Source organism: Amphiura filiformis, chromosome 3 (genome assembly GCF_039555335.1).
Source record: "Amphiura filiformis chromosome 3, Afil_fr2py, whole genome shotgun sequence".
Taxonomy (NCBI): domain Eukaryota; kingdom Metazoa; phylum Echinodermata; class Ophiuroidea; order Amphilepidida; family Amphiuridae; genus Amphiura; species Amphiura filiformis.
In genome coordinates this window covers 29,825,440-29,846,713 of record NC_092630.1, presented here as the reverse complement: position 1 = coordinate 29,846,713, position 21,274 = coordinate 29,825,440, and the positions used below count along the sequence as shown (strand labels likewise).

The window sequence follows — 21,274 nt, the reverse complement described above, 5'->3', positions numbered from 1 at the left end:
TCTGTACTATATTGACTATATTAGATCTCGCAGTCAAATAAATCATGAAATGACAAAACAACTTTTGCCAACTTTAAAAGATGCTTTATTTTGTACCTCTGTGTTCTGCGATCACATCTTTCCTTGTTAGTTGTATTCCTTTTTGGAGGGGAGCACTGCATAGCAGGTTTTTTTTTTTGTTGTTGTTATTGTTGTTGTTGAAAAGTCCAGGGTAGGGCAAATTTTTGTGTAGGGCAGGTTACTCCAATTCAACATTTGTTTGTCCTTATGGAGAAATATGTCCAAAGTTGGAAAAACACCAATGCATGTGCACCTCATACACAGTTTTTAGAATATTGATTCTTAACACTTGAGAGAAAGTTTTTGCAATCCAACATGGTTCTGCACATGCACACAACTACATACAAGCTATTTGAACCAATTGGAAGTGCATAGCAACAATGGGACTGATTGATTCTAAGCACTAGGTAATTACTTGTATAATGTATGCTTTACAAATTTTGTATACTTATGATTAATATTTTTATTTTGAATTGAAGTGTTTAAGATTGAGAACAGTATTGTTCATAGCTGCTGACAGGCATCTATCATCCAATATAACACAGGTGACATCATTATTTTAATTAAAACAATGAAGCTTGTAAATCTGATCTGATGGTCAAAACCACTGTCATTGCAGTGAACAAGTATAAGTTAGTAAAAGGTGTTTCTACCCTGTCATATAATGTATGTTTCCAGAGAGGGTGCTCAAGTTTGATTTTGGTGGGAACATGCCACTGAAAAATTTAAAGTTGACCCATATTGATGTACCAAATAGCTAAAATGCGACCCATGTTTGTGGCATGTCCCTGATATAGTTATTTTTTCCGAGTACCTTTGCCCCCCCCCCCACCCCACCCTGGTGAATGGTGTTATATTGTCTGGGTTTTTGCATAAAGTAATATTTGTTAAAATGTTTGTGTGCCACCAATGCTGATAGGAATATTATATAGTTTGTACTTCAACAAGTTGTGTAAATCAACCACAATTTAATACTGTGCACACTCGCAAATGTTATTTCAACGTTAAGTTTGTTTTTTTGACTAGATTTGTTTTTGAAACTGTGAAGGACTTGGAGACATAGCATTTTTTAAGCCTAATATTATTTTATGTAATGATTGAGAAGGAAGCACAACAAAACATAAAATTTAACAGAATTATGCACTGTTGTAATGATGATCTCTCTATGCATGATGGAAGAAGGGCAGGGGTTCTGCTTCACCAAGTATACAACAATATCCCGGGCAAAGAATCACTACATTTCATTTCAAGTTTACCTGCACATTTCTTTGGAGTTTGACTATCTTGTATGTTCATCAATTCTGTAAATGGAGAGAAAAAAGTTATTTTATAGATTTTTAAAAGAATATGAATGAGATCATCGTATTTGGGCTGTGCAATAATTATGAGCCCTGGGGAGGGTAAAATTGGGGGCGCAAGAAATTTTGGCGAGCCGAAAAGGGCGGACAAGCAATTTTGGCAAGCCGAGAGGGGGGGCAAGCAATTTTTGGCACACATTCATGGGGCGCATTTTAATATAAATACGCCCTAAAAAGGCTTAGGAAAACGGTACAGAAACGCTTAAATATGCAAATTTTCCTGCTTGCTGCGCTCGCAACATGTATATAGACCATTTAAGATTGGGAAATTTGGCATGTGCAAGGGGGGGCAAAGAATTTTGGCTGGCCGAGAGGGGGGGGGCGATTTTTGGAGGGCCGAGAGGAGGGGGGCAAGCGATTTTGGCAAGCCCGGGGCAAGCCATTTTGAAATTTTACCCCGGGGGGCTCATAATTATTGTACAGCCCCTTACACCACAGCAGCTATGAGGGCTGTCCCATCATGCATTTCAAGGGATCTGCATGCTCCATAGAAAATGTATACAAAAATAAGTATGAGCCGCTTAAACATTGAGAGCTATGGATGGTTTCACAATACTTTAGGGTAATGTGCTATGTCTCAAAAATAAAACCTTAAAGCCATAATGTATGATAATGCGACATGGGAATTAGGGTTTTCACAGACCTTGCATTTGCCATAATCTCTCGGGTATAATCGCTAGTCTACCTCCTAGATGGGCAATTTCACTTAAACAATGGAGTGGAATTATAACCGGGGAGGCCCGGGAAGGACTAGTAGTTAAAAATAAGAACACTCTTTCCCATTTGTATATGCCCATTGTACCAGTAATTTCTATCATCCAAGTTATTTTTTTAATATTTAATTATAAGTATGGAATGTTAATTTTTAACTGAATGTTTTTTTTTGCATTTGTTCTTAAATGTGAATAAAAACATTGATATGATTTAAGAACTTAGCCAAAATTACTACTGGGCTCCCTTACCTAAATCATTAGCCGTCAACTACCCTTCACAAAGCGGTCGTCAATAGCGGTCAGCTAGCGGTCGAATGCCATGTGACCGCTAGTTATTATAGCGGTCATATATAGTATTCTGTAGTGAAAAATTAGCCTTCCTATTCGACTACCCTTCGACTACCCTTCGTATGAGGCGAATTATGCAAATGAGCCACGCTAACTAATGGTCGACCGCTAGTGGACCAGTAGCCGAATGCTATACTAATGGTCGACCAGTAAGCCGAATACTAGTAGTGACCAGTAGTATTAGCGGTCGACCACTAGTGGACCAGTAAGCGAATGCTATACTAATGGTGCGACCAGTAAGCGAATACTAGTAGTGACCAGTAGTATTAGCGGTCGACCACTAGTGGACCAGTAAGCCAAATGCTATACTAGTGGTCGACCAGTAAACCATAGTATTGATCAGTAGTGGTCGACCGTTAACAGGACCATCCAGTATATAGCAGAATGCTATACTACGTGTACATGTAGCATAGGATACATGTAAGCTGAATGGGGGTTGGGGTGTGTGTGATGTGGGGGGGGATGTATGTGCATGAGGGGGCGCTTGAGGTATACTGATGACTTTTTTCCCACCAACTGAGGACTTCCAAAAGCTGTGGACATCACTGGTAACTACACCTCTTCTGGCATAACAATAGGGGCACCATGGGGAAGTAATTGATGACCCGGTGTCCGAAGAATCTCCCAGAATGTCCTTAGTCACAGTTTATATTTTCATGCAAAACAAACAGCTTGTAAACAGTAAACACAGATGAATGGGGACATTTTCCTGGTCTAAAATGCATCAAACGGGGACATTTGAGCACCGGGATGTTCCCAGTTGTAGAGTTGTAGTGATAAAAATGACCAGTGTTAATTAAGATGTCCCCAGTTGTCTGGGGGTGTAGGATATACCCGATTGTAGGTTTCAGACACGTGTCCCCAATTTACACACACAAATGTCCCTAATTGATGCACAAATGTTCATAATTGGTGATTAGGCTAGAATTACATCTATGTGTGTCCCCTTTTGACAGTTTCAGGCACATGTTCCCAATTTACACATGTTACAAGACAGGGGATACTGCGACATGTGAATTAGGGTTTTCACAGACCTTGCATTTGCCATAATCTCTCGGGTATAATCGCTAGTCTACCTCCTAGATGGGCAATTTCACTTAAACAATGGAGTGGAATTATAACCGGGGAGGCCCGGGAAGGACTAGTAGTTAAAAATAAGAACACTCTTTCCCATTTGTATATGCCCATTGTACCAGTAATTTCTATCATCCAAGTTATTTTTTTAATATTTAATTATAAGTATGGAATGTTAATTTTTAACTGAATGTTTTTTTTTGCATTTGTTCTTAAATGTGAATAAAAACATTGATATGATTAAGAACTTAGCCAAAATTACTACTGGGCTTATACCTGAGTGCTTGTTCCCAGAATGTCTTGAAAAACAGGGAGTGGGCATATAGCCAAAGGAAGGCTTATACATGAGTGGTTATGGTACTAACTCCATCCTCAATCATACAGCATGTGCAGATCCCTGCTGAAAAGCTCCTGAGCACACATCTTATGCATTTGTTGATTTTCCAACCCAGGACATCTCTTAAAACATCCTCTGAATCGGAAGATCATTTTCCAAAATTCCTCTCAATATGGTTATGGTACGTAATATTCAGAAATGCCCCTTTCTTTTTACCCACAGGGTTTTTTAGTATCCCCCAACTTTTCTCAAAAAAGTTGAGATTTTTACACATTTTTTTGTACCAATGGAAACCTCTGGCTACGTAATGTTTATGCACAAAAGATTTTTTGTTGATTAATTCATTAGCCAAAAATATCACCAAAATTTGAATTACGTTCTGGTGTACTATCATTATCATGCCGACTACTATCTATGTAAAAATGTCATAAAAAGAGGATGCTAGGATCACGAAATACTACTTTAACTCCCAAGTATATTTAGGTGGAAATAAGATCTTCCATAACTATTAATTCTCCATATTTAGTGTACCAACATTGTTCCCCTGGCTTGCTTATATGAAGATAGCTGTACTTTTCCAAATTTTTTAATTTTTTGCACACTAAAACTCACCATCAATAAGGGCTGGACTAGCTTCATGAATATGTATATGTGCATCACCTTCTATGTTATACATATCTCTCCCAGCACTGGGTTGGTTGCCAGACACATAAGTTTGATTAAGAACATTTGGAAGGTCAACAGCTACATCACTATCATGCTGACTATTGCTTGCTTCAGGTAGATCACAATTGCTTGCTTCAGGGTTGACATCTTGACATTGTTTTTCCATGATATCTGCTGTTGTATGGTTTGTAAGAAGTATATAAAATAGAGGAAAACAACAGCAACATAATTTGTATTAAAATAATACCTAGGCAAATGCTGAAACTGTCTGGAAAATGTGAGTTTTTTTATTGGAATTTTACTAAGAAAAACTTTGAAATCCCTTTTCTCTTACTTCCCAATTTTCTCTTCCATTCTTTGTCGGAGGTGCACTTTTCTCGTTCATTTATTGTCCCTGAAAGTATTGAGGGTATATAATATTTAATCTGTTAATTTTCAAAATGACTATATACCATGTCTTCAGGGGGTACTACACCCCTGACCAATTTTGTGCCTATTTTTGCATTTTCCTCAAAAATTATGGTGCATTGGTGACAAACAAGATATGTATATTATAGGGGCAAGGACTACAACTAATGCACTGAAATTTCAGCAACTCAAGGCAAGTAGTTATTGATTTATTGATCAAATATTGGTTTCCCTCATTTTTGACTGTAACTCCACAACTGTTGTCTGTGTTGAAATAAAATGTCCAGTGCAGTAGTTGTAGTCCTTGCAGGGGTGTAGTACCCCCTTAACCAATCAGAAACAGATTTTCACACTAGATGAAATAAAAACATGTGAAAATAGTCCATTTCGTATAGGATGTGGAATTTAAAACAACCTATTCATTCCAAAATACACAAAGTGTAAAAATTATGCTTGCAATAATTTAAAAAAAATTACCTCCTGAGGACATAGTGACACCAGGCTGAGGATCAGTTTCTGCAATCTGCATCATACAAAGATCATGTGCTTCACCTGAATCATCTCTACTGCTGGCTTCAGCTTGGGCCATGACATCTGGTTGTAGGGACATGGGTGTGGTTTGGTGGGAGTGGCTTGGTACATCATGATCTAACTTTCGGCGTTTGGTTCCAAAAGTAGAATATGGTGAATCAGGATCTGACATATTGAACTGTAAAATGGAATAAAGAACCCTGGGTGTACAGTTATAACTTTATTTTTTTATTTTTTTTATTGAATTTATAATTTTCATTCAAATTTATTTGAGGATTCATGGAGAAAAGGCTCAATGAAATGTGCACTTGATGAAGACAATCTGCCTTGTATCTATGTACGCTTCTTTGAATAGAGGGGGCTTAGACGCAAAGACACAACTCCCTTTTGATGTACATGCCAAAAAACCTTTGCACCCCCCCCCCCATATACTGGATGGGCCCACCCCAATTGATCTGAAAATTGAGAAATCCCACCCAATCTGACCTGGTGCCCCCCCCCCCATCATGGTGCCCCTCTCCATATGATGACCCTCACCACTGAAATTGCTTGCTCCTCACATTTCTGTTTTTTTTGTTTTGACAACCAGAAAGCATTTATTTGATTTCACAGCTCCAAAAGACCACCTTTTAGTAGGGATGTCCACTGTCAACACATTTGCTGCTAACAGTTTCCCACTCACTGTGTGTGTGCACTCACCCATGTATTGTCTATGCAAACACACATGAATTTGGAGAATACCTACTTGAAAATTTTGTGATCATGCCTACCATGAAACGTCCGATTAAGATTATTTAAAACGCCAAAATGTTTCTTTCATCAATTCCTAGCCAATAAGTTAGGTCTGAATCAATTTAAAAGTACTTCCAATTTTGACTGGACATGCCTACTACTAGCATGACTATAGCACTCATGCACTAGTCCCCCGGGGGGGCCACTCATGTATAAAAGTTGTAAGCATCCGCGTGAATTGACTTTCAAAAATGACCCTAAGCTAGGATGTCGAAAATGTGTCAAACTAACCCTAAACAAGGATTATACTCAAATAAAAACACCCTAAGCGAGGAATTTGTTTGAAATGTACCCTAAACAAGGACAGACAATATAAAAACACCATAAGTGAGGAATTGGTTTGAAATTTGCCCCTATTCATTGCATGAGTCGGTAGAGTGCCATTCAGTGACAGTGGTAATATCGGTAAGCTTAAAATTGGCGCTGTTGAAGTCGGCTCCGATTTTTAACAAATCTGGTTAGTAAAATTGCTCAGAAACCACTCTTTTTTGCCGAATAACTTGATCAATATGTCACCACTAATGTCCGTTAATTGGGTAATTTAAAAAAACTACCCTAAGCGAGGATCGTCCTTTAAAAAAACCACCCCTTCTTTTAGTAAAATGAGTGTTTTGAGACCCTAATCGCGGATCCGCGCGGATCCTCGTTTTGCTTTTCAAAACCACCCTAAATCCGCGTTTTCTTTCACGCGGATGCTTACAACAATCATATATGAGTGATCCCCCCACACTCGTGCATGAGTCATGCACTGTGCAGTGTGCTGTAGTCATATCATGTATTGTAGGCCTGTTCAGAGTGATCTGGATCAACTTACCCTTTTCTATCTAGCACTTTTTGGCTTAAATTCAAGACACTAAATCGTGATTTGTCATTTTGTGGTGCCTTCTGAATACTACATGCATGATTCACGTCTTAGAAACCACCGCCATTGCAACGTGAATTGCTAATAATTATCCCATTGACACTGAGCTTTTCTTTTCAATGTTTTGACCGAGGGGAATCCCCAATGATCGTGAATGACGTCATTCATTTGAGGGCGTTTTTAAAATAAAAATTCCTTTAAAAAAGGAATGGGGCGCCAATTGTGAGCTTCGAACCTGGATGTGATGAAATGCAATTGGGGTTTGATTTGTTCAAAGATTTCATCAGCAACGAAGGGGAGAATATTAGATTTAAAGGATATGTATTATATTGGAGTAGGCTATAGGTGTAAGGGAACGCATGGGATTTGACAAGATTGGTTTGAAGATTTTTAAAAGAATAAGAAAGAGTCGCCAGACCTAAAAAAATATCAACAAAAAAAAGTCATAAGCTGAATCACTGGTTGATAAGAGTGTATGTATTTTATAGGGTGTCCCAAAAAAAAGAGAACCCTCATTGCGCCCTCTTTTTCTCCTATTTCTGAAAAAACTTAAAATCTTTAATCGTTAGCTTTAATAAACTAAAACAATTATTTCAATTGGCTCACAACTTTTGAAGATATGGCCTTTTAAAGAAAAGTACCCGAGGAGGTTTGGCTACTTCAAGATTGAAAAGGAGTACACTTACCATGCATGAATATCAAACATTCTTTAATGATAACTTTATAAAATAACTTTATTTAGGGAATGAGCTTTATCAGTGGGCTTATGGGCTATGGATTTTGTTAAGTGTCATTAATTTGTGGGTAAAATGAATGTAGGATGGGACTTCTTTTACTATACTTGCAATTGCCTTATGCCTTTTTGTTTAATTATGTTTTTTACTTTTTACTTTGTTGTTTCTTGCTTTCTTTTTATTTACAACATAAGTCATCTCTCTTTTTAGGATAAAAAGGAAGCCCTGAAAAGGGCTTTTTGGTTTGTCTTTGGTTCTTCTGGTTGCCTCCTTGGCAAATACAGGTTTCAGCCCTGGTCCTCATTGCATCAATTGCGTTGCGTACCATCCTTGTGCGCCGGATACTTGCGAATACAGCAGTAATACGTTTGCAAAGATCTTGGATTTTGCCCCATGGAATAAATCAAGTGGTGTGAGGTCTGGTGATGTTGCAGGCCACTCCAAAGCATAATCCATCACAACCACTCTGTTTGCTATCCGTGGACAGAGTGAAAAACAGGTACTTGTCTTTAAAAGGGCATATCTTCAAAAGTTGTGAACTGATAGAAGTAATTAATTGTTATGGTTTATTAAAGCTAACAATTTAAGGTTTCTTCACATAACAAAATATATTTTATTAACTTTTCGGAAATAGGAGAAAAAGAGGGCGCAACGAGAGTTCTCTCTTTTTTTTGAACACCCTGTATGGTATGTATGTATTTTGTACTTAATATTTTTTTGATACTAACCTTTTTATACTAGTTGTATAATTATAAATAACAATGAGGTAAATTGACAAGATATCTGGCTGAATAGTTTTTTTGTGTGGTTGTTATCTTGTCCTTCCAGTTTTGCCATATGGTCACTCTGTGCAGCAACACACTTAAGCCCTGAAAGGATCGGCTTCAATCCAAATGCTCAAGTCAGGCTATATAAAATGCCTATAAGCATGCTGGTCTACATGGAAAAAAAGCAAAGAAATAGAATTGAATAATGTACAAAAAATGTACAATTGGAGTTTTGCATGAAAAGTATTCTAATAGGCTCAATATGGGATACGAGTAATGTTCTACCAAAGGGCTCTGACTGGCAAAAAAATGGACAATTTGAAGTTGGTCCTGGATGGACGAAGTTGCATTTTGAGGGCCCTATATCTTTTCAAGTAAATGAGTCACAAGTTTTCTGAATTCTACACAAAAAAGTACCCCAGGATACATACTTTTCAAAGTTGTTGGGGGTTCACTTTATACATTTATGGACCTCCAAACATCGTCTTTCGCGTTGCGACACATTTTTACGCCGACCCCCTAAATTTCAAATTGATGCCACGGGAAAACGAAATGGAGTATGAAGCTCAAATTTTCAGGATTTTACTTTCTCATCAATATCTACCACCACACAGAAAAAGAAAAAAAAAATTGAAGAGGTGCTGCGGTGCACATCCCTGGAGTTGACATGGAATGGCTCAGCCCTTACTTCGTGAGAATTAGGAAATTGGAATTCCAATCTCAAGCCTCGATGCAAAGGCCTATCCTCAATCTCTGTGTTTGTCACTATTAACCCTAGAACTACTGAGCCATATTTTGTAACACGAACTACGAAGAGGGGGTTGTTGTGACCCCCCTTCAATATTTTAGTAAACAATTGAACTTAAAATACCAGTTCAAAATGAAATAAGGACCAGAAGTGTTTTTCTCTATTTTCTGAATTCCCTAACTTGAAAATACTTGTGGCGCAACGAGCTCAACAAGATGTAGAAGCGCCGTGGGATTTAGCGATATCCTGCAACATAGCACCACATTTTGCAAAAAATAGATCTCATTAAAACGGTTATAGATGGAAGGCATTCTTGTTGTCAAAATCTGGTGATTTTATATTTGTTAGGCTGTGGTTATTTATTAGATTGGCCACTTTTGCAAGAACTATATCTAAGCAGGCGCGTAGCAAGCGGGGGACAGGGTGGACGAAGTCCATGGGCCCTGACGGCTCAGGGGCCCCGAGCACAAAAGCGAAAAAATTAAATAAGGGCTGAAAATGGAGAGCAGGGCCGGATTTTTATACCATTGGGACAGATGGGCCAGGGTCCAAGGCAATTTTGGGCCCCAATGTTCCTTTTAACCCCAAAAACAGCATGTTTTATGGTCAAAATAGGGCAAAATTGTAAAATTTTCGGCGCTTCGCGCGCATTCAAGAAATTGAACAAAATATGTTAGTCCCCCCTTTGTCCCCCTTTAGTTAAACCAAAACTTGGCCACTGACTTAAATGCAAATGCCTTCCTCGGCACGTGAGTTCAGGGCCTCCAAATTTTAGCCTGGACCAGGGCCCCATAAGGTAGGCTAAATCCCGCCCTGGTTAAAAGGGTCCATACTGCTCCTTGTCCATGGGCCCCTGATGCTCTTGCCACGCCCCTGTCTAAATGGAATATATATACGCTCTGAAAGAAAGGCTATAAATATGTGCTACACGTCTACTCTTTAATGAATTTCAAAGGAATCGCTAATACCAGACCAACAAGGTGCTCATAATTATTGTTTGTCTGAATGTTTGATTGATGAGTTCGTTCCGTGCGGTTATAACGTACTAGTAATTGGTTTCTTACACGGTTACCATGGCAACGGGACGCTATATAGGGTTGTTTAATACGACAAAACAAATTGGAAGTGAATATCATCATCACTTTGAATGGTCTCATTTCCAACACACTTACGTTATTCATGGAAGAAAGAGATAAGAAGGAACCACAACGAACGCATTCACTTTGTCCACTCCCTTTACTGACATTTAGTTGACATTGTTATTCATGAGGATTTACTTTGATCAATACCCTGCGTTAAATAGGTGATTGGTATTGTATTCCATGTATTTGCATGTCTTCTGGAGCGTGTGTGAAGGATGATTTGAACTAATGACCTTCCGTGCAAGCACCCTATAGGATTTTCTTTGGTGACGTGATCATCGGTCATTGATGGCCTACATCTTTTTCTTCCATTTTGCCCAATTTTTCCGAACTTTGATGACTTTTTTTCTCAGAGTTGGCAGTCTTTGGCACTGAAACGAGTTAGCTAGTTACGATTATACACATATAAACTATTAAATTAAACAGTTTTTATGTACCGGACTCAACCGGAACATTGTGCATTATTTAAGAACATTTTACATCTATTTTTCATCGAAAAAGTCACCAAAATCTTACCTTATTTGCTAAAGATGAAACTCAGCAAAAAAACGGCCGATTTTGATTACCTTTTCGATGTTTTATAGGACATTTTCTACACAACACGATCAAGAAAACAGTTTGACTGTAGATCCCAAAACAAAGCTACTATAGGCCTACATGTTCAGAGCATCAGTGAAATTCCATAATCTTACTTCTGGGTAGCGTTTGTTTGTTCGTGGATGGGTTTGTTATAAATTTTTTCCAGTAATGATTTTGCCAAGCATCGATCGCGGTAAATGGATCATACATGAAAGTAAGTACCATTGATAGCTTTTCTTTTCATGCGTCAATAGATAAGCGGATTAAAACTTGGCCGATCGAAGTCGTTGTGGTTCCTTCTCATCTCTTCTTCCATGCGTTATTATAGGGTTGTTTTATACTACGAAGTGAAGTGAATTACATAATTACTTAAAAATCATAGCTCAAAATTTAACCTCAAGTTGAATAGAAAGTGATTTGTATTGTACCCGGCAGTCACTGGCAAAATGCACTGGCATGGAACCGCTTACTGTATCACATGTCATGTCACAGCCTGGAAATTTCGGCAATGTAGAGTTAAGGCACGTGAAGAAGTCAAGGTATTCGTGAGAGAGTTTGTCTGTGTTTTTTTTATGCCGGGTGTGTGTTTATGTTCGATGAGTACGAGTGTTATTTTTGTGAGCCAATCCCGAGACAGGAAAGTCAACATTGCTGTTACAATATTGTTTTACACGCACATCAAATGGGCTGTGACATGTGGTCCAGGATATAATAATAATTACTATAGTGTAGAGACTAAACACATAACAGCACTAGGCAGCCATTCGATGATGTCAATGCCTTTATGCGTTATCGTAATTGATACGCCCACTCAGATGTATTTCACATCTGCCAAACACAAGTCACCCAATTTTAAAAACTCTCATGAATATTGACTAGCAACATTTTACAATCAACGTCAGTGCTCAGCTCAAATCGGACACAATAGAACAATAAACCCTGCAGTGTGCTGTAATTGACTATATATTTAGGGAACTTTGGCCACTAGGAATTTCATTGCCATTTGATTGAAAACTGGACAAATATTAATTCAAAAGAAAATATCCTATTTTCGTCAAAATTTAACCAATTTGAATGTGTTGGGTGTCAATCTGGAAGTATAATGCGTAATTCGCCAGATTTCGTTGATTACAGTAAATTGCATAATGAACAAAAAAACCTATCCAGCACATTTCTTATCTGCCTAAACTCTTCAAATAGAATAAAGTCATGCATATGCAAAATTAAGCAAATTCCTATTGCTAACTTGGTAAAATGTGTCCCAATCCGCCCCAATCTCGTACATCAATGCACCCAGTTTTGGTTTGTGGTTTCAAAACATTGCAATTAAACATTGGTTCTTTCAAATATGAGACACAAAATCCCAAATCTAGCACAAACAATCATTATTTATAAAGATATAGAAGACTTTCCATGGTAGAGATTGGACCTAAATTAAGTGTAAATTCAGGGTTAAGCCGCTATGGCGGAAAAAATTAACTGCACATTAGAGAATGAATTTGGAGAAAACCTGATGATAATTACAAACACTCGCTGAGCAGCAAGACCTTCCCTCTAAGCTTTTAATCCGATAAGCTGATTATCTATTTGTTTTCATGAATTGGAAAACATTCTTTCATGTATTACTGAGCTCAATCATCTGAAATTACTGGAGCGTGAGCCACCCAGGCTGGTGGCTCAGCATAGTATTTTATTAACAGAAGGTTTTCTCCCAATTCATTTCCTAATGATATAGCCTACGAGCTTATACGAATGCAACATCGTGAACTAATTGCAGTCGACTTTTAGTTTAATTGAGTCTTAAATGAAGCGTAGACCTGTTGCTATGGCTATCAAAGCCTGCTGCAATACCAGGTTTAATGATATGTCTCAAATATTCCACCATTATATTTTTCATATAGAACACAATGGAATATACTACATGTATTAACATATTTATGGAATAAAATGATGCGCTATGTATCAGGTGAGGATTTTATTTTCCTGTAATTATGGAGTTCATAATTCTTTTAGAAGGAATATGTGTTCGGGTGAGCGAACTGAAAATATACAAGGAAACACGTATCCAATTACATAATTTTATGTTTAGATTTATGCATTTTGTCTCGGTATCGATTAATACTGCCTTTGAATTGAGCATAATGACACTGACCTAGATACTATAAGTCTACTATAATTAGAAAAGAAAACGAGCAAGGTACACCAACTTGATGTGAGGAAACAAGTAAAATACAGACTAGACAATATGCAGGGGGGGGGGGAGGGGGCAAAACCAGCAAATGTAGGCATAGGAAGTAGGTAAAGTTCGAAAGTAGGTAAAGTTGCCAATTTCAGAGCCCACAGAAGTGTCAGCAAAACAGTACAAAAGTAACCTGGAGCAGACAAACAAAACAAAACAGACAAAAAACAACCGACATTTCAAGCAGATAAACTGCTCTTCTTCAGGGACAGACAACAAAATATAAAAGCAAACGACGAAAACTACATGCTGTAGTTTAAAAACGTCAAAAACTGAAGGCAAGTTCAAATAGAACTCAGTAGCAACTATAATTGGTTTTTAGCCTCCTTGAACAAACAATTCTGCAAGTATATTATTCTTTTATAGTTAAAGGGGCATTTCGTGATCCACAGCCTCATCCCCCACTTTTCCCAAAAAAAGTTGAGATTTTTACACCACTGGATACCTCTGGCTACATAATGTTTATGTACCAAATATTGCTTGCAGATTAATTCATTTAGCAAAAATATCGCCAAATTTGAATTTCGTTCTGGTTGCACCAGAACGAAATTACAACACACTGTCTATGGAGCAGTGTAATACATATAATCATGCATAACTCGCGAACGCAAAATCGGAATCAACTGAAATTTTGGAAATAAGCTTTTTCGTGGATATCTACTGAAAATGACATAAATAGAGGATGCTAGGATCACGAAATACTCCTTTAAAAACATTATGTCTGTAATTAACATTTACATTTTATCGCTGTTTATGAGCAAATTGTAGCGTTTTTTTAGGTGTTATAAAGGTGAGAAAAGTGTACTATCAATTCGCGTTTTGAGTTTTCCTCTATAAAATATTTTATGGTAACTAATTAGTCGGAGGTATTCCCTGAGATAATAATAATGTGAACTGAAAGTATTCGTCAAAAATGTGGTCGAATTTGACAAATTTTCGTGACTAAATATTCCACTTGATATGACAAATCAATGATGACAAATTAAATGACCAATTATTAATATTGATCAATATAATTAGTTTTTATAATTTGCATGCTTTTTCTCTCTTTTTTTTCCACAGAGAGCGCTCCATTGCATTGAAGATGTCAAAATACAAGAAAGTGTAAAAAAATAAATAAATAAGTAGCGATAAATGACGAAACAAAACACGTTAAGAGTTCAAACAGCTTCAAAATTCGTGAACTCAAAAATTCCGCTTACGTATTGTAGAAATAGTCCCCCAAATCAAAAGAAACCTCCGCACATATAGGGCCTAAATTCTGAACCCGAATCGGGCTACCAAAAAGCTGCCGATTTCTGTAACACGGATTCCTTTGAGGGTGTAAGACACACGCGTGTGGGAGAATGTTGATAATACCACAGATGTTAAGATGAGTACTGAACCACCACGTTTTGAAAATAAGGTCGAGCCGATTCAAAAGGCGCCAGAAGGAAGCGGAGGATTGGGCAAAGGATCCAGTAAAACCGTAGCAATAATTATTGTCATATCTGTGGTAGTAGTGGTTGCAGTTGTGGCACTTGTTTTGGGTCTCGTGCTATCAGGTAAGACACTGTTTTGTGTTGTTACTTTGTATACGCAGGTGTGAGGTGTGGTAGTGCACAACGTCCACACCAGGTGAATAATATTATTATTTTCTATTGGCAGTGAAACGAACCGGTCTATAAATACCCCGCTAGCTGCCGAGAGTAGCTGCTATTCACAAAATAACGCGGTGAGCGATTGGTATTGGTATCTCATTGGCTAAAAACTAATCGCTATAGCTCAGCGATGTAATTAATTCAGCTATATGAGTTGTCTTTCAAAATATCCAGGCAATATTGGTCTGTACGAGTATAAGTGCATTTATACAGTATTAATCAAAATAATATTAAATGAAATAATGGTGTCTTATGTGTGGGGTACGTAGGTGGGAGAATGTCTTTTGCACACATCGCCAATGTTTTCTTTAGTTTCTGCAACACAGATGCATGGTGTGTGGGTGGGTGGTATATTTGGCAGTGACAAGACAATGACCTTGGTAATTGCACATACCAATTTTATGTTACATTTCTCTGTAACATTGTGATAACGGGGTGTGTCATATCAATTTGTAAAGTCATAGTTCATTGAATTTACAACCGTATGACAAAACCGGCGAAAATAGTAACTTTTTGCATAAGATTTGCAATTTAAAGAGAATTGGCCATTGCTCATTCTAGTGACGCTAGTATATGGACAATATAAGTGTGCTTTTTCATTTAATGACATAAAATTTGACAAATATTGTAAGGAACACTAAGAGGTTTTGACTTTTAGAACCTACATTTTGGTCAAAAAATGTGCTTGGATAGGTAGTTCAACAGATTTACCACATTCGCCTTGCTATAACATTGAATTGCGTTATCTGTTGACCTAGTGACGAAAAGTGTTTTTCGGGGAAAGTGTTAGCGTTGAAAGGTGTGGGGGTGTATGTCTGAGAAAGAGAAATGTTTATTTTCATTCGTGTTCAGCCACAGAAATATATTGATACTAAAAAGTAGGATTCTCTCAATTTTTCTTTCAGACAAGGGAACACATGGAACATCCAACGCTCAGGACAAACTTGATTCTACAAATAGGCCTACATACCAAAGCGAAATGTCACCGCAACCTTCAACGTCAGGTGAATCATAATTGTCTATTATCGATTAATATAAAATCATGATTCATGAAAACAGAGAAGGTTAATTTGTTCCGGTTGTCATGGTTGTTAACTTGATATGGTACACTATTGTATTGTGTTGTATTGTGTTGTGTTGTGTTGTGTTGTGTTGTGTTGTGTTGTGTTGTGTTGTGTTGTGTTGTGTTGTATTGTATTGTATTGTATTGTATTGTGTTGTATCGTATCGTATTGTATTGTATTGTATTGTATTGCAGTTCGGAACCGGTCATTGTTCATATAATTTTTATAGATCTTCAAACGCTAGTCCAAATTACAGATGAAGAAGATACTGGTTATGCTAGCACTAGTTCACCGGCTAATGATATAACGGAAACCACTACAGTTACTGAAGGAATGCCAACTTCATATTATACCAATGTTTCAGGTTAGAATGTTTGATATTCCTCATAAAATGCTATTACGAAATCACGACATCTTATTGGTCGATGATTGAGATATTTAATATTTAATATACCTATGAGAGAGTATTCACTTAGAGTACGCATGTAAAACATGGCTGACTCGGTAGGCCACTGGTATTAATAAAAGTTCTGACAAACAGGAATTGGTTTGCAGATAACAAAAAATAATATATAATATAAACTCCGGAGAACAGAAATGATAAAACAACCAGAGCAAAAGCTCCGTGTTACAACCCCATGTTGAAGCGTCTGTGGTATGAGAACTCCCTTGAGCACGCGCTACAGATTTTATCGGAAGTTCGCCAGTACAGGGAACCTCTATTATTATCGGGAATTGCCTGTTACACATGATCGCACACAAGGTCGTAGGCAATTGGTCGGACCTCATCTGCCCAGAACATATTGACCCAGGTCAGCATACCGCCATATCCTTCCCGACATGCTTAGTAGCCAAGTCCGTAGAAGAGTGGCTCCACACACTATGTACACAAATATACATTTGGCCACATTTTATTATACGATTAATACGAATTTATTAAACATGGTAACAAATAGCCTATTCTTTAGCAAATCGGTTATAGATGGAACTGGTAGGCATATTATAAATTCGGGATATTAAATATCTTCCTGACCAGCCAGATCTGCGCATGGTCAAAGACGAGTATCAGACCGACGCAAACTGGCTTAGTCTCCACATCAGCCAGTTTGGTTCCGCCCCTCCACAGGGAGCGTAACCTGTGTAGGAGACTCGGTCGGACCTGGTCGGACCTCATCTCTCCCCATCGATTGTGTCCTATAATCCCCGACATTGCCCTTATGAAGTCACATCGCCCTGGCCAGTATCAGCCCACACAAATCCTGAGCTGTGAGTGGTCGAGATTGCATTTCTATTGTTCCTAATGAATGATTCGGCAATAGCCTTTTGTGAAAGGAATCGTAATCCGAAATCGTGAATTTCCCAACAAGAATATCCTACAAAAAAGTATGACTCCCGCATCAACATTCTGCACTGTTACACGCACATTGTCCACACCAGGTAAATAATTATTTTGTACAGGCAGTAAACCAATAGAAATACGACCTGCAGCAAAGCACGTGGGTCTATAAAATGCCCCACCGGTTGCTGAGAGTAGCTGCTAAGTTACAGCATATTAATTTATACTACGCGCGCGGTGAGCGATTGGTATTTGACCAATAAGGTAGCTCGCTTTCCCCGGAGTTTTATCTCATTGGCTAAAAAACAATTAATTCATTCAAACATTATAAACAAATTGTATTCTGTCATAATATAGGATCAGCGAATGGTAGTCAAGGAACGACTGAACAAGGACAAGGTAAGGTGCTTAAAGAATCAATGGCCATAATTCGTAAACGTCATTGATTGTTTATTTGTTTGTTTATTTATTTAGGTTGGTGCTTATTTATTGCATTTCCATTAAATCATTCTAAGAGGCATCTCATGTCTGTTTTTGATTACAATGAGGGGACTCACAAGCTTCCCTTAACAATACGAACTTTCTTGGGGTGTTTTATTCGCCCATCTTCTTAGCTCTTCTTTTTAGTCTTATCCGGAGAAAATACCTTTGAGCCAATTTAGAATTATTTAGACTTACAGCATGTTCAAACCGGGTTCAAACACGTCAGTAGTTGAGTAACCGTTAGATTTCACTTGTAAGTGAGATGTTCGTTATGGATATGGTCACATGTCATGATGTCACCATTTAGTGCACAGACGAATCTGATCATTATTTTGTTTTGAATTTTTAATGCATATTTACGCTCGTACTATAAAAGTACAGCGATTTCTTGCACAAATCATTTTATCTAACTACGCCACCAAATGATGAAGCAATGAGCTTAATAATATTATAATGACAATCCATGTAGTGCACTGCCAGTCCTGCGTACTTGTGAGAAGTATGGTTCATGCTTACCTTTACCTCACGTTACCTCACCCTTAAACAAAGTTGTCATTTTATTGTATATGTAGTATACACTGACTGCACAGAGGTTCCTGCCAGTGGTGTTTACAGAATACAACCCATGGAACTCACAAGCTCTATCTTAGTGTATTGTGATATGAACAGCAACGGAGGCGGCTGGATTGTAAGTACCGAAATGGATGGTTTTGATGAAATAATGAATAATAACATCTCATGAATAAATGAATATTGTAATTTGTAAATGATTTGCATAATTTGTCAAAAATGTAATTAATCTCGTGAATCAAACTTGGCATGGTGATGAAGCATGAGGAGTCCTTGTGCTGCAATAGCAACGTGTTACATTGTACTCTATCTCAGCCTAACTGGCCCTGGCTAACTGGAACTAACCGATTCGTATAATTATTTTGAATAGGTTGAAATGTGTGATAAATCCATCAATCGCTCATATGTTTGCCTAATGCCCCTGTCAGACTTTCCTGCGGCAAACAGCATGACGTATCAGCCAATGACAAACCTTGATTCTGTCGGGGTGTCTGCAATGCGCGTACGTCACGCCGCTCAGCGGTAAGCGGCGGCATGACAGTATGAAACCACCATTAAACGTTCAATTATTTTATTCAGGTTGTTCTGAGGCGTAAGGATGGCAGTACCAACTTCAACTTACTGATGCAGTCGTACATAGACGGTTTTGGGGATTTGACTGGTGAATTCTGGCTCGGTCTATCAGTTCTGCGTGATTTGACATGCGGTAATGATGCTTCCGAATGGAACGTTAATGATCATGCTAACGGGGAATGTTTCTGGGAGCTACGAGTGGATGTGGGAGACTGGAGAAACAATATTGCCAACGAGAATTACGAGTATATCTTTATCTATGGAGATGCCTATAGATTAGAAGTGGGCACATATTCTGGCACCGCCGGTAAGTAAAGAAATGTCAAAAATCCATGAATATATATGAAGGAAATTTAAAAAAATGGCGGCTCCTAGAGGAAAAGGAGCTGTACACGATAAGACCAAAATCTTACTTTTATTTTCTATAATGGATCTGTTAGCTTTAACGAAAAATGGAAAACATTTAAATGTCGGGTTATATAGGGGGGCCTAAAGGGTATATAATAATACGAAATATTTCATTAATATTCAAAAACATTTGTGAAAACTTTGTATAATTAAATACCACAGGCAACGAGTTTATAAACCAGTTGAACGCCGCTTTTTCAGCCAACGACAATGACAAAGACTCACATCTTCTTCTGAATCTAGCTCAAGTAGCCCGTGGAGGATGGTGGTATAATCTGGACACATCGCCAAACCTATGCGGATACTATTGTGAACCGACCTCTCTTGGCTGCTCCAATTCCATGAATTGGGGATGGTTGTCTTCTTTGAAAACGGCAAGCATGAAAATAAGACGTGTTGTGCCTACATAATAGCCTCAAAAGACAACAATACTAAAAACACATCGCATTAAGTTAACCCTAACCGCCTAGGGGCTTTTTGGCGACGGGAAGGGAAAGAAGGAAAGAATAAAGATAGAAAAGAAGGAAAGAAGTTGTTTGCTCTGGGTGGGATTCGAACCCGAGACCCCTCGCATGCCAAGCACTCGGTCGGCGACACTTTGCCACGGGTCTTGGGCTTCGCTGGCCAGCGAAACCGTGCCTATATATCACTTAGGGCGATTGCGTCATCACACCACGTGGGATGCATGCACGAACAGCGCATATATCAAGTAGTATTTTGTAGTATTCAGGAGGGTTAGGGTTAAGGTTAGCTTAGCAAAGCAATAACCCGGTGGGGGTAAATAAAGACCTTAAAAATGGAGGGATAGTCCAGTTGACACCTCCATAGGCCCTGTACACCAACCTTGCAATAGTTGGTACTATGAAGTTTTTTTCTTGATTTGTGGTCTCAAGGGGTCCCTGAGCAAATTTAGCTTAGCTGCCAAAATGGCAACTTTGGGCAACTCTCGTAATTTGCATAAATCCAATATGGCTGCCATCTGCCATCTAGAAAATACATCTTTTGGGCCCCTTGCCCAAAATTAATGTGCAATTGATCATTTAAAGGGTTTTTTGGGGCAAGGAATCCATTTCTGGAGTTACTATTCTCTTAAAAGGTCGGGATCAGCTCAAATCCAAGATGGCCGCCATCGACCATCTTGAAAATGCAACTTTTGAGCCCCTTGCCCAAAATTAATGTGCAATATATCATTTCAAGGGTTTTTTGGTGCGAGGAATCTATTTCTGGAGTTACTATTCTCTTAAAAGGTCGGGATCAGCTCAAATCCAAGATGGCCACCATCCGCCATCTTGGAAATATAACTTTGAACCCCTTGGTCAAAACTAATGTTTTTTAATATGAGCAATCCATATCTGGGGTTAATAATTATATCAAAGGATGGGATTAGCTCAAGTCCAAGATGGCGGGATCAGCTCAAATCCAAGATGGCTGCCAGATGTCATTCAAAATTTCTCGTAAATAACCATAGTATGAAAAACATTTTCCTTTTTTTTATATTTTTGTTGTCACTGGTATTTATTCCCTGTACTTCGCCTGGTGGGGTAACATCTAGATAACCACCAGACCTCTGATCATATAACATGTATAATGTCACTTTAATTCAATAGCTGCATCCGTTCTACTAATAAAACTGTAGAGTGTTATATATATAAATCTTTAGATAAGAAGCATCTTAAGCATTTATAATGGTACCATGAAATGCATCAAGGTAACTCCAAATGCTCTAAGATCTAACTCTTATCAATACCTTTTTATTTCATGATTTTTGGCCAATATCTTATCAATTCCCTAAATATCTGTGAGCTTTAAGAATTGTCCATAGTCCATAACACATAAATTGAA

The 21,274-nt window shown here is 38.1% G+C and overlaps 2 protein-coding genes across 2 annotated transcripts; one reads left to right on the top strand and one right to left on the bottom strand.

The window, feature by feature from the left end:
• Nucleotides 1-1,257: 1,257 nt before the first annotated feature.
• On the bottom strand, nucleotides 1,258-5,667 carry LOC140147184 (uncharacterized). Its single transcript, XM_072168963.1, has 3 exons — nucleotides 5,442-5,667; nucleotides 4,503-4,730; nucleotides 1,258-1,361 (listed from the first exon to the last, which is right to left on the bottom strand). The coding sequence occupies exons 1-3, from the start codon at nucleotides 5,665-5,667 to the stop codon at nucleotides 1,258-1,260; spliced, it is 558 nt and encodes a 185-aa protein (XP_072025064.1).
• An 8,827-nt stretch (nucleotides 5,668-14,494) lies between these two features.
• On the top strand, nucleotides 14,495-20,204 carry LOC140147668 (fibrinogen-like protein 1). The gene is made up of 7 exons (XM_072169439.1): nucleotides 14,495-14,902; nucleotides 15,904-16,002; nucleotides 16,292-16,426; nucleotides 17,756-17,797; nucleotides 18,454-18,569; nucleotides 19,031-19,331; nucleotides 19,595-20,204. The coding sequence occupies exons 1-7, from the start codon at nucleotides 14,731-14,733 to the stop codon at nucleotides 19,840-19,842; spliced, it is 1,113 nt and encodes a 370-aa protein (XP_072025540.1). The 5' UTR covers nucleotides 14,495-14,730; the 3' UTR covers nucleotides 19,843-20,204.
• The last annotated feature ends 1,070 nt before the right edge of the window (nucleotides 20,205-21,274 follow it).